At 46.1% G+C, this 21481-nt stretch overlaps 1 protein-coding gene across 5 annotated transcripts in view; it reads right to left on the reverse strand.

Annotated features, from left to right (window-relative positions):
• mon2 (MON2 homolog, regulator of endosome-to-Golgi trafficking) overlaps positions 1-18933 on the reverse strand; it is a 110254-nt gene extending 91321 nt beyond the window's left edge. For 2 of the 5 annotated variants that reach the window (XM_033038102.1, XM_033038105.1), the window contains exon 1: positions 18689-18933. In XM_033038102.1, the coding sequence (XP_032893993.1) occupies positions 18689-18796 (108 nt within the window). In that variant the 5' untranslated portion in view covers positions 18797-18933. The remainder of the gene's footprint in view (positions 1-18688) is intronic. The other 3 variants (XM_033038103.1, XM_033038104.1, XM_033038101.1) reach the window with 2 other exon arrangements.
• Positions 18934-21481: the final 2548 nt, after the last annotated feature.

The following is a 21481-nucleotide window of genomic DNA, read 5'->3' on the forward strand; positions in this document are numbered from 1 at the left end:
TCCAGTACACTGTAAAATGTTTTGTAAATGAAATTTTTATTATGGTACACACCCTTTTTGTGCAACAGTGGGACATATGCTTGTGTTTATTTTCCTGATGTTTTCCCAGAGCCACCCACAATGGCTGTTTTTTTTTCAATGGTCGACCCCAATGGCTGGAGGAAAGCCTTGCAAAATTGATGACAGATGGGGCAAGATTGTGAAGAAACAGTTCGAACAATTTCACGATAGCTCTAAAATTGTTACACCACCTTACTCACAATTGTCCAGTAGTGGTTTGTGTCAAGTTTAGTTCAAATTGATGTTATATTTCACAAGTCATTGACATTTAAAACTTTACAAAACCCCACTTTGAGAATAAGTGCTGTGGCAGTTGCTGGCAGACTGCAACTATGACGTCACAATGGGATCTCATTCACATAAGCTGCCAATCAACAGTGTTCCACCCAGTGCAATGAGATTTGTTACATTGTTGTAAGGAGAGTGAGGGAGTGGAGGAGGGGAGAGAAGAGAGAGGGTGAAGAGGATGGGGAGGGAGTGTATGAGCCGCGCCTGCGCAGTTGGGGGCTATGGGCGAGTGGTGGAATTTTGCGTTGGGGGAACGAGTTGCGTTGGGAGAACGGGTGAGTGGTGGAAACGGGTTGTGTTGGGGAAACGGGCGAGTGGTAGAATATGACGTTAGGGGAATGGGGCCCAAGGTGTCAGGGCAGTAGGGAGGGGAGAGGGGTCATGGAGGATTGGAGGGAGTGACTGAGGGTAGGGGAAAGGAGAGGGAGGGAGTGTTGGGGGATGAGGGGAAATGAGCCGCATCTGCGCAGTTGGGGGTTATGGGTGAGTGGTGGAATATTGCATTGGGGGAACGGGGCCCAACGGGTCAGGGAGATAGGGCTTATGGAGGGTGGGAGGGAGTGACTGTGGGTAGGGGAAAGGAGAGGGTGAGGGAGTGGAGGAGGGGAGGAGGAGAGGGGAGAGAAGAGGGAGGGTGAAGAGGAGGGGGAGGGAATGTTGGGCATGAGGGGAAATGATCCGCACCTGTGCAGACGGGGGCTATGGGTGAGTAGTGGAATATTGTGTTGGGGGAACAGATTACGTTGGGGGAACGGATGAGTGGTGGAATCGGGTTGCATTGGGGGAACGGGTGAGTGGTGGAATCTTGTGTTGGGGAACGGAGCCCACTTGGTCATATACATACATATATAATACACACATATATATAACTAAAGCTCTCATCTTGTTTGTTTCTATCTATCTATGCGCACCTATGTGGTCCCTGAACTACACCAAAACATGATAGCGCTAAAATTTTTGCACCACCTTACTCACAATTGTCCTGTTGTGGTTTGCGTCAAGTTTTATTCAGATTGATGTTATATTTTACCAGTTACAAAATCACACTTTGAGAAAGAATAACTTGAACACTCCAGTGCCAGATGGCAGTTTGAAGCTATGACGCTGCAATGGGATCTCATTTACATAAGCTGCCAATCAAAGCTACAATGTTATTATCCCATGACACAGAGTCCTTCAGGGGCAGAATCTGCCAGCCTAACCCAGCACATACGTGATTGCAAAGCCAGAGCAAAGTTTAATGGTCTTGTCGGTGGCACCTACATCACATTAATTGCATTTTCTTTTAAGTTTAAATGAGGGAGGGTGAAAAAATGAACCGACCTGCACAGTTAGGGGCTATGGGCGAGTGATGAAATATTACATTGGGGGAACGGGTTTCGTTGGGGGAACGGGTGAGTGGTGGAATCTTACATTTCAGTTTGTGACTTTATTTGAAGCAGAAAAAATATGTGAATACTTCATTGAGCAGAATTCAAACTGTTAACTACGCACTTCGTCCGAGCACATTATCGCACGTGTCACGCAAGCAGTCTTAAATGACCACATAAACTGTCATTTGGCAACCTAAAAAGCTGCTAGGTTGCCCGGCTGGAAAACAGAGAAAAAGTTAAGTGAGGGTTAAAAAAAAGGTTTACCGCACATACATAAACACACACACATTATGTATACATATATACACGCACACATTTTTCCCATTCTGTTTTAATGCCAAGCATGCAAATCAGGAGCAGCATCAACTCCCAATTATATCAGCACCCTCTAAGGTAGTAAAACATCAAGCTATTTCCCAGGATGACGATCAAACAAAATTTAATACAGAATCTGTATTTAATACAGAAGATACAGAATCTTGGTCAGAGGTAGGCTTTGAGTACTAATTTAATGGAGGAAATAATGAAATGGAAGAGAATTTGAGTTCTAGGTAGTTGGCAATATTTACATTGGCACCCCAAGCTTGGGGCGCTTTAGTGGAAGGCAGAGCGGCATATTGACTAATGATAACAATTTTTGGCTGCACAGAAGGAATTGGAGGGCAGCTGAAATTTCAGAAGGCTGTGCAGCTGGAGGAAGCTGCAAAGGAGAACGAGGTCATGCAAATTTTCAAAACAGGTCACAAGATAGGTAATAAGTTTCACTACAGTCTGCCGCACTATGGTTTTAATCATCCTCCCTATCACTTCCCTCTTAGGTGTATCCTTGCTTCATTTCCACCCAAAGCAAATTTCTACCCAAATTCAGCACTGATAATCCATTAGAATTTGATTGAGGAACAGTCCAATCAATTTCAGAAAGGAATTCAAAAGACATTTGGCAATCTAAATTCAATATAGGTTTCAATGGTAATAAATGCATTAATCTAGAAAATTCATTTTATCTAGAAAATTCATTGCAACATGCCAGCGAATCTTTGGACAGTTAAAATGTCAGATCAGATTTGTTTATTATCATAGTCACTAGAATGCAATGACCAGGTCACAGGATAGGTGACAAGGGTGTAAGGGGATGTGGGGAGAAGGCAGGAGAATGGGGTTAGGAGGGAGAGGTAGATCAGCCATGATTGAATGGTGGAGTTGACTTGATGGGCCAAATGGCCTAATTCCACTCCTATTACTTATGACCTTATAAATTCATTGTTCACATGAAGCTAAGAGTAAATTAAGTAATGGTAAATACAACAACAAATACGATAAATGGTAAACAGCAGAATGGTGGAAAGATCGCAATGCAATCCAAAATGCTGCAAAAAATCCTCTAAGGTGCAATAATGTAAGAGCCAGAGTCATACAGCATGGAAACAGGCCCTCTGGTCAATCTTGCCCATGCCAACCAACATGCCGCATCTACAGTAGTCTTACTACCTGCATTTGGCTCACATTTTTTTGCTATTCATGTCTTTTAAATGAGATAGTTAAGAGTAAGAGTAGCTGGCAGCTCTTCCATGAACTGGGTGTGAGAAAGATGGTTGGTTCAGTTATAGGATAGATTGGTGATAGCAGTGGAGAAGCTCTTGTTTAGTCTGGACTTAATTTTATTTCTCACTAGACCAAATACAGACCTGCTCCCCAACGCAAGATTCCACCACTCACACGTTCCCCCAACGCAAGCCGTTTCCCCAACGCAATATTGTTCCATTCACGCACAGCCCCCAACTGCGCAGGCGCGACTCATTTCTCCTCATGCCCCAGCACTCCCTCCTCTTCCTCTTCACCCTCCCTCTTCATTCCCTAGAGAGGCAGGGGGGGCGGTAGAGGGAGGGGCAGAGAGGGAGTGGGGGCAGAGAGGGAGGGGGATGGGGGTGGAGGAGAGGGAGGGGCTAGAGAGGGAGAGGGAGGGGCTAGAGAGGGAGAGGGGCTGAGAGGGAGGGGGTATAGAGAGAGGGAGGGCAGTAGAATTGGGGGAGGGATGGTAGAGAGGGAAGGGGTAGAGAGGGAGGAGTGGTAGAGAGGGGGGGGGTAGAGAGGGAGGAGGGGTGATGAGAGGGAGGAGGGGTGCAGAGAGGGAGGGGGGGATGGAGAGAGGGACGGGGGGGAAGAGAGAGAGGGACGGGGGGGGGTAGAGAGGGACGGGGGGGGTAGAGAGGGACGGGGGGGTAGAGAGATGGACGGGGGGGGTAGAGAGGGACGGGGGGGGTAGAGAGGGACGGGGGGTAGAGAGGGACGGGGGGGTAGAGAGGGACGGGGGGGTAGAGAGGGACGGGGGGTAGAGAGGGACGGGGGGGGGTTAGAGAGGGACGGGGGTAGAGAGGGACGGGGGGGGTTAGAGAGGGACGGGGGGTAGAGAGGGACGGGGAGGTAGAGAGGGACGGGGAGGGTAGAGAGGGACGGGGGGTAGAGAGGGACGGGGGGGTAGAGAGGGACGGGGAGGGTAGAGAGGGACGGGGGGGTAGAGAGGGACGGGGGTAGAGAGGGACGTGGGGGGGTTAGAGAGGGACGGGGAGTAGAGAGGGACGGGGAGGGTAGAGAGGGACGGGGGGTAGAGAGGGACGGGGGTAGAGAGGGACGGGGGGGGGTTAGAGAGGGACGGGGGGTAGAGAGGGACGAGGGGGTAGAGAGGGACGGGGGGGTAGAGAGGGACGGGGGGTAGAGAGGGACGGGGTGGTACACTTGGCGCCGACCTGTAGGGGGTATGGCTGCCTAGCCTGCAGCTGTCTGTTTTTCATTTCTTTTTTTTTATTTTTATTTAGTTTAGTGTTTTGTTTTTAAGGAGTTCTAGCTTTTTTATGTGTGGGGGGGGGGGGGGGGGGGGAGGGGGAAACTAATTTTCAGGGTCCCTACCTGGTCGGAGATGCAGCTTTTCTCCGGGCTGCACTTTCGACCCGTCCTCGCGGCCTACCAGCGGGCCTGGAGCGGCATTTCCTGAGGGGACCGCCCGGAGCCTCGGCATCGGCGGCGGCGGAGCTGCGGGTCTGAGGACGGCGGTGCAGCGCTGGAGCGCCATTGCGGGGCGGGCGGTGCCTTGCCCGGGTCGTCGCGCTGGAACTCCGGTGAGCTGGGACCGGCGTTAAAAACATCGCGGAGCTGCGGGCGGCGGCGCTGAAACTTTCCATCGGGAGCCTGGGATCTCGCGACGAGATCGCCAGTTGAGCTCCATTCGGCGCGGCCCTGTCGGCTCCGGAACCCACGGTCTCGAGTAGGGAGGCGGCCGTTCCAGGGTTCCCATGCCGCTGAGAGGACTCTCCCGACGCCGGAACATCATCACCCGGCGAGGACGGCCTGGAACATCGGGCCTCCGTAGAGGCAACTGTGGAGGCCTCAATAGGCCCGACTATGGGTGAACTGGGGTTGGGATGTTTTTATGTTAAAGCTATTTATTATTGTTATGTTTGTATTCTTTCTTATGTGCTGCATTGGCAAAAGGAATTTCACTACATCTAGGTGTATGTGACAATAAATCAACCTTTGAACCTTTAGAGAGGGACGGGGTGGTAGAGAGGGACGGGGTGGTAGAGAGGGACGGGGTGGTAGAGAGGGACAGGGGTGGTAGAGAGGGACAGGGGGGTAGAGAGGGACGGGGGGGTAGAGAGGGAGGGGGGTAGAGAGGGACAGGGGGGTAGAGAGGGAGGGGGGTAGAGAGGGACGGGGGGTAGAGAGGGACGGGGGGTAGAGAGGGACGGGGGGTAGGGAAGGGACGGGGGTAGGGAAGGGACGGGGGTAGAGAGGGACGGGGGGTAGAGAGGGACGGGGGGTAGGGAAGGGACGGGGGTAGGGAAGGGACGGGGGTAGAGAGGGACGGGGGGTAGAGAGGGACGGGGGTAGAGAGGGACGGGGGGTAGAGAGGGACGGGGGGGTAGAGAGGGACAGGGGTACGTAGATAGGGTGGGAGTGAGGGTTGGGAGGGAGGGGGCATCTCCCTCCTCCACCCCCCCATACCACCCCACTCCCCACCTCCCTCATTTCCCTCATCCTCTCACTCCCATTCGCTGCCCCAGACCTACCCAGATCGCAGAGCAGCGGTAGGGCCTGGAACTCGTATTTGGCTCGGCCCTGGGTGTAGCCTCCAGCCGTCAGCTCGGCAGCTGCCTGGGCTATTGTGCAGGCTACGACTTCATGTCCGGGCTTGTGTCTGACCACGGACCCGGGCTTGTCCTTGTTTCCAGTGGCGGCTTCTTTCTCGGCCCCGGCCATGGCCCCATCCCAAGCCCCAGCTCTCACTCCAGCTCGAGCACCAGGCTCAGCTCCAGCCAGGGCCCGTGGCATCACCCTCTCCACCAGGTGTCGGGCACCGGCAGCTGCCGCACGACGCTGGAATGCCTCTCCCTCCCGTCCTACCTTGCGAGAGCATTGTGACGTTATTCTGGGGTTTATTTACCAGATGGGTGAGATTTCGGGCTGTTTTTAAAACTTTAACCGATTAAAAAGTTGGGAAATATAGGCGGGAATGCGACGGGATGATGTTTATCGCCTCGACAGGATAAACATGAGTAGAATGTGTGAAAATGCGAAGGCTGTGGCCTAGCATTTGGAAGAAAATAGGAATGAACCAGATTGTGCCCAGATGACACACACACACATACATGTATACATACACCCAAACAAGAGAAGAGATTTAGTAATATAGATTCAGAATCTCATTTAGAATGTTCAATCATGTCCTATCACACACTGGAATTCTTTTTAATAAAACAGCAACTAAAGACATCTAATTCACAAAACTCGGCAAAGACAATTTTATTTAAGAGACAAATGAAAACCTTTCAGAATGTATGCATTTCACCATTTGCTAAAGAGAAATTAGCTTCAGGCAGTTTGATGGTGCAACAGAAAAAATATGGATATTGACTTCCCTAACTTCAAGTAACCCTTGTATCCCCTCTCTCTCCATTCCTCCCCCACCATAGTCGTACTAGCTTCAGTCATCTTGTTGATTCTCATTGCCTCGTTTTTACCTAGCACACAGCTAACAATGACCTGTTTCCTTTATCATCATTACTTTTTTGTATACCTTTCATTCATTTGTTCTATATCTCTCTATATCACCATCTATATCTCTTGTTTCCCTTTCTCGACTGTCTGAAGAAAGGTCTCGACCCAAAATGTCATCTCTTCCTTTTCTCCACAGATGCTGTCTGACCCACTGAATTACTCCAGCTTTTTGTGTCTCTCTTCTGTCTTAGAGTTTAATGGTTTTTAAATATCTCTGACATTTGCATGAATGTAATGGTTTCCTTTGGAACTGCTATCATCTCAGCCCATTATTTTATCATATTTACCTGCGTTTATTTATTTAAAACAACCATAGTACAAAGTTGCAATTAAAATATAGTTGAAATTCCGATGATGTGTTTCTGAAGAAATCCCAAATTATTTAATTCAGAACACAAATAAAAACTGCTAAAAGTGAAGCATTGCAGAAATACAAAATACCCATCACTTAATGACAGATATATTGGATTTAATGTATTCATTTTTGTCTTTAATGCATGGTGAATAGCAATGTATAGTCAGCAGTGAAATCGGACAACACTCCCAGTCATCACAAGAGCATACATTTTTACTTTGTTGTGTGTAAACTACGCAGACAGTTTAGTTGTTATTCCAATGTTGTGGGATCAGTAAATGACTGCATTTATAGAATAAAGGTCAAGCAAGCTCATCACACAATTAACAGCAGTTTAGTTTTTTTAAAAGCCAATTGTGCAGGAGCAGCTTGACAACGCTGTGGGCTTTCGCATCCAGCAATAAAGCAAGTTAAGGGGCTGTTCCACTTGGGTGACCTAAGCTGTGAGTTCAGAAGAGTTTGCCCTGGACTCAAACTCGCAGCATGGTCGACACAAGGTCCTAGGAGGCCGTATGAGGTGGCTGGAACTCTCCTTCATGCTCGAGGGAGGTTCCTGCCTACTCGCGGCCTCAGCTCGGTCGGGGAAAAATTTTCAGCATATTGAAGTATTTTCCGCAAGTAAAATTTGGTCGGCATGGGTCTTTTTCACTCGTAGTGCAGTGGAGTGGGGTCGCTATTTACTTACCCATCTCCTTCACTGACCGGGCATTTTGATTGGAATTGGAGTTTCACGACCTAGGAAGACCTACCGGTAGGTAAAATGCCCGCTAAACTTTATTAAACTTCTTAAAAGTGTCTCCACTCCTTCTACCCCCCTTCTGTCTGCTTCTCTCCCCCCCCCTTCCCACACTCTCAAAAGGACTTGCGGTACTCTGTGGCAGCCATTTACCTTCCTCTTCATCGCGCAGACAGCGTTCCTCCGCTGTCCCTGGCCCCCACCTTAGCAATGTTTTTGTGTGTGTGCGTATGTGTGCGGTCAGTAGATGCAGCTCGCGATTCGGTTGATCCAGTTCGTGGTTTCAACGCGGCCGGTCGTTCCAGCTCGAGGCTTTCCAGGCGAGTGCCCTCGAGTTTGAAGGTCGAAGACACTCTTCCGGACTCGCGGATTAGGTCGCCCAAGTGGGACAGGCCCTTTAGAATCTTGCAATTATAATCTTCAACTCGACGAACAGCCTTCCATCCATCATTATTACTAAGGTGTAAACCACTGCACAGATTAAACATAAAATATTCCAATTATGTCCTTTTTTATCCAAAATAATTGATCAAAGATTTTAGCAACGTGGAAGCCGTTACGGGTTTGGTTAGCTTTTCTTTAGAAATAGGTTAATTTTACACTCTTATGCAACCATAAGTTATTTAAAACAGAGCCAGTGATTGAGACAGCTTACACAATTTTGCTCCAACCTCACTTATTTGGATCATCGCTGATTTGAACTGTGACTCAGATTAAACATTTGAGGCCCTATTCAGAAAGTTGAGTCCCATGTTACAAGCTCGAGCACAAAAATCGAAGCCGGAACATTGAGCATAATCACTCACTACCAAAGTACAAAAAATAGGTTTCAGTTCATGGGTGACTGACATTAGTGGAAATGTAGAAAGAGAGAATTGTTCTGATGGAACAGGCTTTTTACTTCAATTGGACTGTAGAATAAGCTTAAAACTAAGTAATGTGTCAGTATGCATGTACATCGGAGATCAGGTGCAGGAAAAACATAGGAAGGGAAAGGGGACAGGCAGGGGCAAAGTGTAATCCTGGACAAATTCAGGTCAGGCAGCATCTGTCAAGGTTAAAGACAGACGATGTTTCAGGTTAGTCATTGTGCTATAGGAAAGATGTCATTGAACTGGAAAGAGTGCAACGATTTACACAAATGTTGCTGTGACTCAAGAGCCTGAGTTATAGGGAGTTTGGTCAGATGAGGACTTTATTCCTTGGAGGGGAAAGAGTCTGTCCCACTTGGCGATTTTTTCGGCAACTGCCAGCATCATTGACTGACATATCAGGTCACCGAAAAATTTGCAGCATGATGCGCGCGGTGACATGGCGTGATGACGTATGACGCGCGGTGTTTTTTCAAGTGTCGCAACATTTGTTTTGTCGCCGTTGGATTTTGAAAAGTTCAAAATCTTTTGGCGACACAGATATGACGCCGGTAGTCAACGAAAAAATCGCCAAGTGGGATAGGCCCTTAAAAGACTAAGGGGTGACCTTATAAAGGTGCATACAATCCTGAGGAATATAGATCAGGTGAAAGCATACAATATTCTTCCCAGGGAAGTGGAATAAAAAACTATGGGGCATAGGTTTAAGAAGTGAGGGGAGAGATTTAAAATAAATCTGAGGGACAACACCTTTACAAGAAGGGCAGTGTGTATATTGAGCTGCCAGAGGATGTAGTTGATGCAGGTACAATAACAACATGTAAAATACATTTTGACAGGTACACAAATAGGAAAGGTTTAGAGGTATACGAGCCAAACGCAGTTTTGATGGGGCATTTTGATCTGCATGGACAAGTTGGGCTGAGGAGCCTGTTTCCATGCTGTATGACCATATTTAAAGGAATATACAAGCAGAGGTTGATGTGGGCTCCTTACAGACTAGGACAGCAGAAATAATGGGGAATAATGGCAGTGACATTAAGAGTCAGGAGTGTTTAATTGTTTTATGCACCAGGAAAGAAACAATGACATTCATTCTCGCTGCAGCTTTATAGGTACATTAATGCAACGGGAATAAATGTACTATAAAAAATAATAAATTATCAATATACTTGGTAATCAAGCAATAATACTGCAAGCCCAAAACCATAGTACAACATTACGCAAAGTCTGCAGCAGTTCAGTGCTGAGCAAAGGTTGTCAGAATGGTTCAAAGGCCTTCAAAGGGTCCGATTCGAAGTCGGAAGAAGGGTCCCAACCCGAAATGTCACCTATCCATGTTCTCCACAGATGCTGCCTGACTTGCTGAGTTACTCCAGCACTTTGAATCCTTTATGGTATCTGCAGTTCCTTGTTTCTATATTTCCCATCCACTCTCCCAGATTCTACCACAAGGGGCAATTTACAATAGCCAATTAATCTTCCAACATGGTTTGATTACCATATGCACCTGTGTCTTTTTTTGGTTCATGGGTTGGTTGATGGGAATAAGCTGTTCTTGAACCTGGAGGGAACGATTCTCAAGCTCCTGCATCTTCTTCCTATTGGTGAAGTCTGAAGTCGCTGCCTCACCCAAGTTTGGCCATGACTTCAGGTGCTGTCTGTGTGTAGTTTGCACGTTCTTCCTGTAACCACGTGTCTTTCCTGTGGGTGCTCCAGTTTCCTCCCACAACTCAAAGACATGTGGATTTGTCGGTTAAATTACCGCTATAAATTGTTCTGTGTGCGCAGTGAGTGAACATGAAAGTTGGATCACATAGAGCTAGTGTGAATGAGTGATCGATGGTCAGCCATCAAATTAGGTCATGTTGATAAAAAATAGAAAGGCAGTCCTTTTTGAAAAATGTGAGATTGAAAGGTGTTGCTGTGGAAAAGGGACTGAGGTGTTCATGAACATCAATCACTGAAAATCACCATACAATTACTGAAAACAATAGGAAGGATAGAGGTATGCTGGCTTTTATGACGTTGATTTGAATTTGAGAAACCTCCATACTATTACGACGGTGTGGTGAGATTAGATCTAGAATATTGTACACAGATTTGGTCTCCTAAACCCATCAGATTGATTACTGAGAATGAGAGATAGTCATACGAGGAGAAATTAAACTCACAATGCCTGTACCGAGTCTGGAAAAATGGGAGATAGGAATAGTAATACTTTATTGTCACATGTGACTAAACACAATGAGATTCTTTGCTTACATACACAATGTATACAAATAGCATCCACTTACGGCGCTGACAAAGTTACAAAGTACGCCGGTTCCCGTTTTTGTCCCCTACGCTGGGTCCCCATTGCCCTTTGTCGGCCCCCCCCCCCCCCCCATTGTCCATTGTTTTTCCCCTCTCCCCTCACAGCGGTCCCCTCACGCCGGGACCTCCATTGTTCTTCCCCTCCCCGCTAACAGTGATTCTTCACGCTCTCATCCACCAAGGGGGCTTCACCACCGCCGAGGTCCCATCGTCGCGAGGCTTTGCCGCTGCAGCCGCCAAGGCCTCGACCCACTTCACGCCTCTGTGGTGCCGACCTGGGCTCCATCGGTCGCTTCACTCGACCCAAGCTTCCACCCACGAGACCCCGACCCGGGCTTCTACGTGGCGATCCGGGAGGCATCGAGACCGCGGCGCCTCGATAAAGGCCTCCGGCTGCATTCCCAGTCCACAGCCGTGGCCCATCGTGAAGCCTTCTGGCCGTGTGGCCCATATTTGAATCGTACAACATGTTTTAAAGAGCTCCAAGATAGACACAAAAAGCTGGAATAAGTCAGCTAGGACAGACAGAGCTGTGTCTACCTAGGTATATATTAGTCACGCACCAAACATCTGCCAATCGAACCACCCTCACCTGCATCCAACTATCACTCGCCAGGCTCTCTCTTTTCCAGCTTTCTACCCCACCACTGCCATCAATCTGAAGGGTCCAAACCCGTTGCCTCTCCATTCCCTCCACAGATGCTGCCTGACCCGCTGAGTTACTCCAGCACTGTGTTTGCGCCAAACATCATAGGGCAGTGCAGTAGGGCAGTGCAGTAGGGCAGTGCAGTAGGGCAGTGCAGTAGTGCAGCTGGTGGAGCCGCAACCTCACAGTGCCAGAGAATTTGATTCCATCCTGACGTTGGGTGCTGTCTGTGCGGAGTTTGCTCATTCTCCCTGTGACCACATGAGTTTCCTTAGGGTGCTCTGGTTTCTCCTCACATCTCAAAGACATGCAGGTTATAGGTTAATCTGCCTTTATAAATTGTCCCGACCGCAGGGAGTGGATGTAAAAGTGGGATAACATAGAACTAGTGTGAACAGGTGATCAATGACCAGCATAGACTTAGTGGGCCAAAGGGCCTGTTACCATGCTGTATATTTCAATCATTTCAGGGATCAATGTTTAAACATTGCACTCCAAAGAGTCATTCTCACCTTTTCCTCGCCAGGGCTTAAAAATAAAGTAAATGACCATAATCAGGGAAGCCTCCTTAAACTCCAGGAATTTATCTACGAAGTTTCAGTGTCAATAGAAAGAAATTAAAACCCACCCCTATGTTATCCTTAGACTTCAGAGATACAGTGTGGAAACAGGTCCTTCGGCCGATTGCGTCCACACCACACCCTATACACTAGTACCATCCCACACATTAGGAATAATTTACAGGCCAATTAACCTACAAAGCTATACATCTTTGGAGTGTGGGTGGAAACTGGGCCCCATGTTGTCACAGGGAGAACATGCAAAGTCCGTACATACAGCACCCATAGTCAGGATTGAACATGTGCCTCTGGCACTTTGAGGCATCAACTCTACTTCTGCGCCACCCTGAACTAAGCCAGTAAGCAAATATTTTTCTCAGTAGCAAGTTCAGTCATTTCTTGCCATATCCAAATCTTGCTTAGAGTCATAGAGTGATGGTGTGGAACCAGGCCCTTCGGCCCAACTTGCCACACCAGCCAACATGTCCTAGCTACGTTAGTCCCACCTGCCTGTGTTTGGTCCATATCCCTCCAAACTTGTTCTATCCATGTACCTGTCTTTCAAAACATGGAGAAAATCTTTTTTCAGCCACTGAGGGATCGAGGACTGTACTTTAACTTGGGTTCTGTGTGTTTTGTGTTCTGATGGATGGTTTCAATGTGGGAACTGCAGATTGTCGTGGGTGAGGCAGGGTGTGCCTGGCGTGGGCAACCTATGATTTGGGGCGCTCCCTCTGCCATTTACACTGGACTGCCATGTGCTTCCAACACATGCACTCGTGGATTATCTGAAATGCTCCTCCTTGATTTTACGCAGTGTTGGGTCAGGGATTCCCCAGAGTCATGGGGACATTGCGTTTTTCCCCAAGGAGGGTTTAAATGCATCCTTGAAACTTTTCCTCTCTCCTCTTGTAACCTTTTCCCCGAGTGCTAACTTCAAGATCTTGGTGCAAGGTTAAGAGTTAAATTTTCTATTGTCATATGTCCCAGACATATGCAGCAGCATAACAGAATATGTTGAACGGAATAGGTACATGATCAACCAAGTCAGTCCAATGGAACAATCTTCAGTGCTAGAGATGGTATGAGATAAAACAGACCTTGGTTCAATTATCGTTCAAGTGGTTTGAGAGAATTTTGCAGAGGCATCTATGGTGGTGTCACTTCAGTGTCTTCTATGAGTAGACCAGATCTCAAGTATATACGACAGAGATCATTGCTACCTGGCAAATTGCAAGTTTTGTATGAACTTTCCTTCAATCCACCAAAGCCCATCCTGGTGTATGGGAGTTAATGAACTCTGCTTCGCCCATGCTGTGGGTATACAAATGGCCACTGAAATTGTGCCAGATAATTCCACCTACTTTCTCGAGCTTCCTGGAGTCAAAGCAGCGTAGCTGTTTGCCTTATTGCTGAAGACAAAAGAGTTAGGATTTGGGAATTTAAATACCTCTGGAGAAAGAAGGGCATGTTAAATTGGGACTTGCTCAAGAGAGAAATCAGATATATAGTATGTAAACAGAAACCAATGCATTTTCACTGGGCACCAAGGGACTCCAAGCAGACATCTAGGTCAGCTGTTGTTTGCATAGGGTTCAAATATTCTGGCTCCCTGCCCATGTAAAGATTACATATCAAAAGCAGGTTAACTGGCATTAAAGACATTTTCTGCATCTCAAAAGGGGTTCCCAAGAATATTGAAGACACGAAGTGCTGGAGTAACTCAGTGGGTCGGGCAGCATCTCCGGAGAAAAAGGATGAGTGACTTTTCAGGTCGACACCCTTCTTCAGTCTGAAATGTCCCCTCCTGAAACGTCACCCATCCTTTTTCTCCAGAGATGCTGCCTGACTCCACTAAGTTATCCAGCACCTTGTGTCTATCTTTGGTATAAACCAGCATTTGCTGTTACTTGTTTCTACATTCTCAGAAGAATATTGGATCTTTTTAAATCTTGATCAACCGATATAAATAGGCTTAACTTCATCAATAATAAATTGGTAGTCAACTACACTTGCCCTTTAAAGCCACAGGTAGTCAACTCCACTTGCCCTTTAAAGCCACAGATGGCCAAGCAACATTGAAGCTTGATGGAAGGATTTTCCCCGATCTTTAACTGGAAGATAATACCCTCTCAGACCCGACAGCAATTTCAACAAACTTATTCAGTAATATGCAGTCATGGGTTTAGTTAACATGCCCTTCCTGAAAATAGTCGAGTACAAACAATTGGGGACTGGGACTAGAAGCACTACCGCATTATGTAAGAACTGAAGATAATCCTCACCATCAGCTCCTAATTACAGCATACTGTGTAATGGTCAGGCGGGTTGTAAATATTGTCGAGAACTGCGAGTGGATATATCTTGTTAGGAAAAATTGAGATAATATTTTTTTTAAAGGAATAGTTCTTGAAAAGTAGAGGGACCTGGGGTTAAGGGTGGACAAGTCGCTGAAACTGGTAAGGCTGGTTGAAAAATAATTTAATTGGACATTCACAATCCTGGGATATGTCAATAGAGGCTTCAAGTATAAAAGCAGGAAGTCATGCGGAACCTTTGTAAAACATGCCGCTGAATTCTCGCCACCTTACGAAAGGGAGGATACAAAGGCTCTGGAGAAGGTCCGCAGGAGATTATGAGAATGGTCCCTTTGACGAGGAGCTACAGTTACGTGGATTGGAGAGGCTTGGACTGCTTTGTATGGGATAAAGGGGAGATCTGACTGAAGAGCATAAAATGATGAGGCAGTCTGGATGGAGACGTTAGTGTGGGCCAATCTTCTCTGCTGGAAGGTCGAGGACTAGAGATTATAGCTACGAAATAAAGGAATTAGTAGGGACATGAGGGAAAACTATTTTACGCAGCATGTGACTGAAATCATGCATTGTATGCAGATGTGATGGAGGCAGGTTCCAGTATTGCTTTTAAGAGGGAGGTGAATATACAGTAAGAAAACATTTGCAAGGTTACGGTGAAAGGGCAGAGGAGTGGAAGTAGTGAGTTGATTTGGTAAAGGGCTGGCAAGGGCACAATGAGCTAATAGGGCTCTTTCTTTTCAATTGATAAAAAATATATATAAATTTTCAAGTAATGGGCAATCTTTCACTACATCAAGCCTTTCAAACTAGGGCACATTTACCAGCCAGTAGTACTTATTGAAGGTACACAAAATTGCTGGGGAAACTCAGCGGGCGCAGCAGCATCTATGGAGCGAAGGAAATAGGCGACGTTTCGGACCGAAACCCTTCTTCAGACTGATGGAATGTTAGTAATGCAGAAAACAGCAACCAAACCTTTCACAGTATGATCACATTTAAGATTTTGAAAGATAATATTTGTGATAATGGCTGAATGACAACTATTAAAAGTTACTTTATTTTCTTTATATAGCATACTAACACATATTAAATATTAAAAATATCTAAATATATTTTAACTACTTTTCAACAGCCTCATGAGTAGCAAGATCAAAGTAATACAAAATGTTTTATACACATTCACATTTTTACAAGTCATAATAGAGTCTGCAATTCTGGGACACATAAGTACATATTTCCTTCTCAACATTACCTGTTCTGAGCTGAAATAGAATGCTCAAGGCCATACTGAAGTCAACAGCAGGATTTAAACCAGAGACCTCAATATCTTTGGATAAATCCAGCCAGAGGTGAAAAATGCAACCTTTCTCAGGAAAGCCACAACATGAACACAATGGTCACGAACTTTCACAGCAAGAGGAATCAATAATGTCAGAACTTACATTTATATCAAGAAAATTGAATAACTCAGTGGGTCAGGCAACACCTCAGAAGATAGATGGCGTTTCGGGTTGGCACCCTTTGGCAAACATCACATCCAGATATTCTGCCTGCCCCGCCAAGTTACTCCACAGCATCTGCAGTTCTTAGTGTCACCATTTTACTGACAATACTTTCCATACTTTCAGTTTTTACTCGTTCAGGAACGAAAATCGCCTTCTGAACTCGATCTGGAGTCTGTGACCCAAGACCCACGGTGTAGCTGACTCCTTATGTCCTCTGATCCTACAAGCCACTTATTAAGGACAGGCAAAAGTACGGCGAATGTTGCACGTCTCAATAAGTGAACAAGTTTTTGTTAAAGTACAACATTTTTCTAGTCTGCTTCATGATCTCTAGTCACAGCTCAAAGTGCTCAAAGCAAAATACCAGATTAAAACAAGCACTGCGAGAACAGGGGAAGTACTGAAATCACAATGCAAAGTGTCACCATTTCAGTCATTGATTTCTTACTTTTGATTGTTATTTCATGATTCAAAAATTGTCAATTAAAACGTGACAGTCTTATCGTATAAACCAGACTACTGCAGAGATAGAGTCAGTTGCGCATTTACATCTTATTTATAGCATCTCCACTCGAATCACTAGTTGCTGGAGGAAAGATAGATCTTATCAATCTCTGGAAGAACAATCTACCTTCACAGCAGCGCAATCAAATGAAACATTGACAGTACTGCGTGAGATACAAAGTGCTGGGGTAACTCAGTGGGTTAGACAGTGCCTCAGGAGGACAATAATATGCATTGTTTCAGGTTGGGACCCTTCTTTAAAGGGAATGTCCTTCAGAGATTTTGCCCGACCTACCAAGTTACTCCAGCATTTGCTGTTCCTTGAGTGTCTATTTTACCAACAATACTGTCATCATTTCAACTGGAACAATGAAAACATCACTGCTTAATTGCCTTATATCATAGGAACAGAATTAGGCCATTCGAGTCTATTTTGCTATTCAATCATGGCTGATCTATCTTTCCCTCTCAACCCCATTCTCCTATAAAAAATTGCCTTGCATAAATCCCATGTATTGGGGAGTTCTTTAGATTTGCAGATATTTTAAGAACAATCCTTGCGTGTTATTAATAATGAAAAAAACATGAAATATTCTGTTCTGCAGCTTGCAATGTGCTAATATCAATTACTCTGGCACTAAATATTAATAAAGTGAAACTTCAGCCATGTAACCCCCCCCCCCCAAGAGCACAGCACAGCCCATCAAAAATAGAGTGTCTGTATTTGCTCCAATGAATAATGTCTTCAAGATAATAAATTATTCTATTCAAATCAAATGTCATTTCAGTCCCTTTGAACTACTTCAGAATCAAGCAATCATGCAATCGGCATGTTATTGGCTGGCTGCATGCTAGATGGCCAGAGAGGGAAGCTGAATAGGCAACTTAAATCATGTACAACCTCCTGGAAATGTAGATTGTAATGCATTTGAGAATGTGCAGATCCAGCTCAAACACATTCACAAACACTGAAAGCAGTGGTTTTCAGTGGTGGTACAATTGTTTAAACTTTATACTGCTTTCACAAAAGCTTGGAATAAAGGCAACAAGAGCCTCATTGAGATGTGGGGAATTACTTCATCATGAGGCTACAATGAAACTTCAAGTATTATGCAGAAACTACCATGTGCCTTTGATATCTAGAGATTAAGAAACTGCAGATGTTGGAATATGCAACAAAAAACTGCCGGAGAAACAGATTGGATCGAGATCCATTCAAGGCACATTGAAAATGATCTTAGATCTGTCTTCCAGTGGGTTATGGATACAATAAAGCAGCGTGCAGCCACCCCACCCATTTTTCATGCCAAACCATGGAAGGTTTACAATTTATCCTGAAATGTCAATACTCTTGTTGCCTTCACCAATGCTGCTCAACCCGATGAGTTCCCACATCAGTTTGTTTGTTGCTCCAGTTCCAAGCATTTGCAGGCGTGTGTTTAAGATCTACAATACTAGTCGGCTCTGCTGACAAAGTGGTGACAGGACTTCTCCCTCGCTGCCTCAAAAAGGCTGCCAATATCATCAAGGACCCACACCATCCTGGCCACACACTCATCTCTCCGCTGCCATCAGGTAGAAGGTAAGGAGCCTGAAATCTGCAACATCCAGGTTCATGAACAGCTTCTTCCCACAGCCATCAAGACTATTAAACACAACTTCAAACAAACTCTGAACTGTAATAGCCTATTGCACTTTATCTGTTTATTTATATGTATATATATATTCTATGGTATATGGACACACTGATCTGATCTGTATTTATGCCTACAATATTCTGTTGTGCTGCAGCAAGGAAGAATTTCATTGTCTTATCTGGGACACATGACAATAAACTCTTGACTTGACTTGACTTGAGAATCAGATTGCCCACCCTTCCCTCCCTCCGTCTCCTCAACCCTCTGCCTCTCCTTCCCCTCTCCCTCGTCTCCCCTCGCCCTCCACCACGCCTCCCTCTACCACTCTTTGCCCTCCCTTGTTCCCCCTCTCTCCACTCCTCCTTTCCCATATCTCCTGTCAGAGAGAAGACGTTCCTTCCAATCTGCTGCTCCCCAGCAACGGGGCCGCTGCCCCCTGAAGCATCCGTGGCCGCAGCCTCCTCACCTCCTTGACGGGGGGGAATTTCTTCCTGCACTCCAGCGACAGGCTCCTCAGGTCGCTCTGCATGTTCTCTAGCAACTTCTTCACGGCCTCGGGTGAGGAGATGGCCATGGTAGCCGTGTGTCCCGGCTCTCTCCCCCACAGTGCGGCGCTCGGCTACCGGGCAAGACACAGGCCTCCGCCCTCACTCCCACAACCCCCCGCGCCGCAGACACGTCACCCGCGCTTCCGTAAACACTGCTTGAGGGGATGTGACGTAGTGCCCGCCCCTCCACGGCCCCACGTGACCCTAGGAGCGTGTTGGCGCCGGCGGGAGGGGGGGCGCGCGGGTGGATGGGCCGCCTGCAGCGCCCTCTGTAGCACTGGAGGCCACAGGGCGCCTCACCGAGCACGGAGCTGCCGGCAGCGCCTCCTCTCGCCGCGGAGGTCGCCCTGCAGCCACCGCCCCCCACCGGCCTTTCTGGTTAGAACACCCAGTCTTGGTGACAACACCGATCTTCCGGCATCAGCGGTTCCAGAGCCTGATTATCCGTGTTCCCGGACCAACAGAGGTCACTGCCTGTGAGAGGAATCCAACCGGACCGGAAATGTCCGCCGAGGAGCCTGGATACCGGCCAGCAAAGTTGGCTATGGGAATGGATCTGTTACCATCACAGGAGACAGACTATTGACTGACATCTACTACAAACCTACTGACTCCCACAGCAATCTTGACTACACTTCTTGCCACCCTGCTTCCTGTAAAGACTCTAACTCCCAATTCCTCCGTCTACACCGCAACTGCGCCCAGGATGAGGTTTTCCATATTAGGGCATCAGAGATGTCCTCATTCTTTAGGGAACAGGGGTTCCCCTCTTCCATTATAGATTAGGCTCTCACCAGGGTCTTCTCTATATCCCGCAGCTTCGCTCTTACTCCCCCTCCCCCTATCGTAACAAGGAGAGTCCCCCTTGCCCTCACCTTCCACCCCATCAGCCGTCGCATACAGCATATAATCATTTGACATTTTCGCCACCTTCAACGTGATCCCACTACTGGCCACATCTTCCCATCTCCACCGCTTTCTGCTTTCCGCAAAGGCCGTTCCCTCCATACTTCCCTTGTCAATTCGTCCCTTCCCACCCAAACCACCCCCTCCCCAGGATTATCAATGTGGATTTAGTAAACGTAGAAATATGATAACTTGTGAAATATAACATCAATCTGAACGAAACTTGATACAAACAACCACAGGTCAATGATGAGTAAGGTGGTGCAATTTTGTGCTATTGTGTACAGTTTTGGCGTAGTTTCTTGAGATCGTACGTACGCACACAGACATTTGTCCAAACAAGGGCAAGAAGGAAGAGGGACCATCGGCACTATATTGAATACTTTTTGTAACGTTGTCGGTGCTCTATACATGACGACTCTGCATACTTATGTATAGCATGCAAACCAAATAATTTTGTTATACCAGGTTCATGTGACAATAAAGTATCAATCAACCAATCAACGAGGGGGGAATTTCATTGAAATCTACCGAATAATGAAAGGCCTAGATAGAGTGGATGTGGAGATGCTTCCAGTAGTGGGAGAGTCCAGGACCACAGCCTCTGAATAAAAGGATCTACCTTTAGAATAGTGATGGGGAGGAATTTCTTTAGCCAGAGGGTGGTAAATCTGTGGAATTAATTGCCACAAATGGCTGGGGAGGTTACGTCATTGGATATATTTAAAGTGGAGATTTTATAGGTTCTTGATTAGTAAAGGGCTTCAAAAGTTATGGGGAGAAGGCAGGAGAATGGGGTTGAGAGAGGAAAAATAGATCAACCATGATCGAATGGCAGAGTAGATGCTATGGACTGAATGACCTAATTCTGTTTCTATGTTTTATGAACAGTTAGTTAGATGTGGACATCGTTTAATAGGGTGCCGCCCTTCACGTTTGTTACACTATTTGTATGAGGGTTATTACTATAAGCTCCATCAAATCTTTGGGAATAATTTCCCAAGATCTCAAGAGGCATAAGCAGAACTGATACCTAGCCACAATGAATATGTACAAAATAGCTTGAGCAATGTGGTGTGTTTTTAGATTTGGTTTTAGAGATACAGCGTGGAAATAGGCCCTTCGACCAGCTGAGCCCACTCCGACCAGGAATCACCCATACACTAGTTCTATCCTACATAGTAGGGACAAATAGCAGAAGCCAATTAACCTACAAACCTGCATGTCTTTAGAATGTGGGAGGAAACCAGAGCACCCGGAGCAAACCCACGCAGTCACAGGGAGAACGTGAAAACTTTGTGCATACAGCACCTGTAATCAGGATCGAACCCTTGAGCAATGTGGTGTGTTTTAAGGAAAACCGAAGGATTTTTAAAGCAGGAGAAATATGGACGGAATATAAACGTGAAATTCCAGAGCATTGGATTATGGATGCATTCACAAAACAGTAATCCCTTGTATATCCAAACACATCTTTATTGTAAACGCAGGTACACAGCAGCTATTTATGTAATTGATTTACATTGAGTACATTGCTTTATCATATTTACTAATGAACCTCAAACGATTAAGAATCTGAGGACATCTTTGAGTTTCTTGGTAAAGTTCATTTGCCTAGGTATATACTGAAATTAAATCATTCACATTTATTGGACTGTGCATTAATACATAGAACATTCTACATGAGCAGAAAGACATTTTAAAATACCAAAGAAACAAATGTGAAAAGGACGAAAAGGTGGAAAATTTGTTTTGAGATAATTATAATTGCAACAACAGAGTGTAGGGGGGGATTTATTTTCTGG

This window comes from Amblyraja radiata, chromosome 19 (assembly GCF_010909765.2).
Source record: "Amblyraja radiata isolate CabotCenter1 chromosome 19, sAmbRad1.1.pri, whole genome shotgun sequence".
NCBI classification, from domain to species: Eukaryota; Metazoa; Chordata; class Chondrichthyes; order Rajiformes; family Rajidae; genus Amblyraja; species Amblyraja radiata.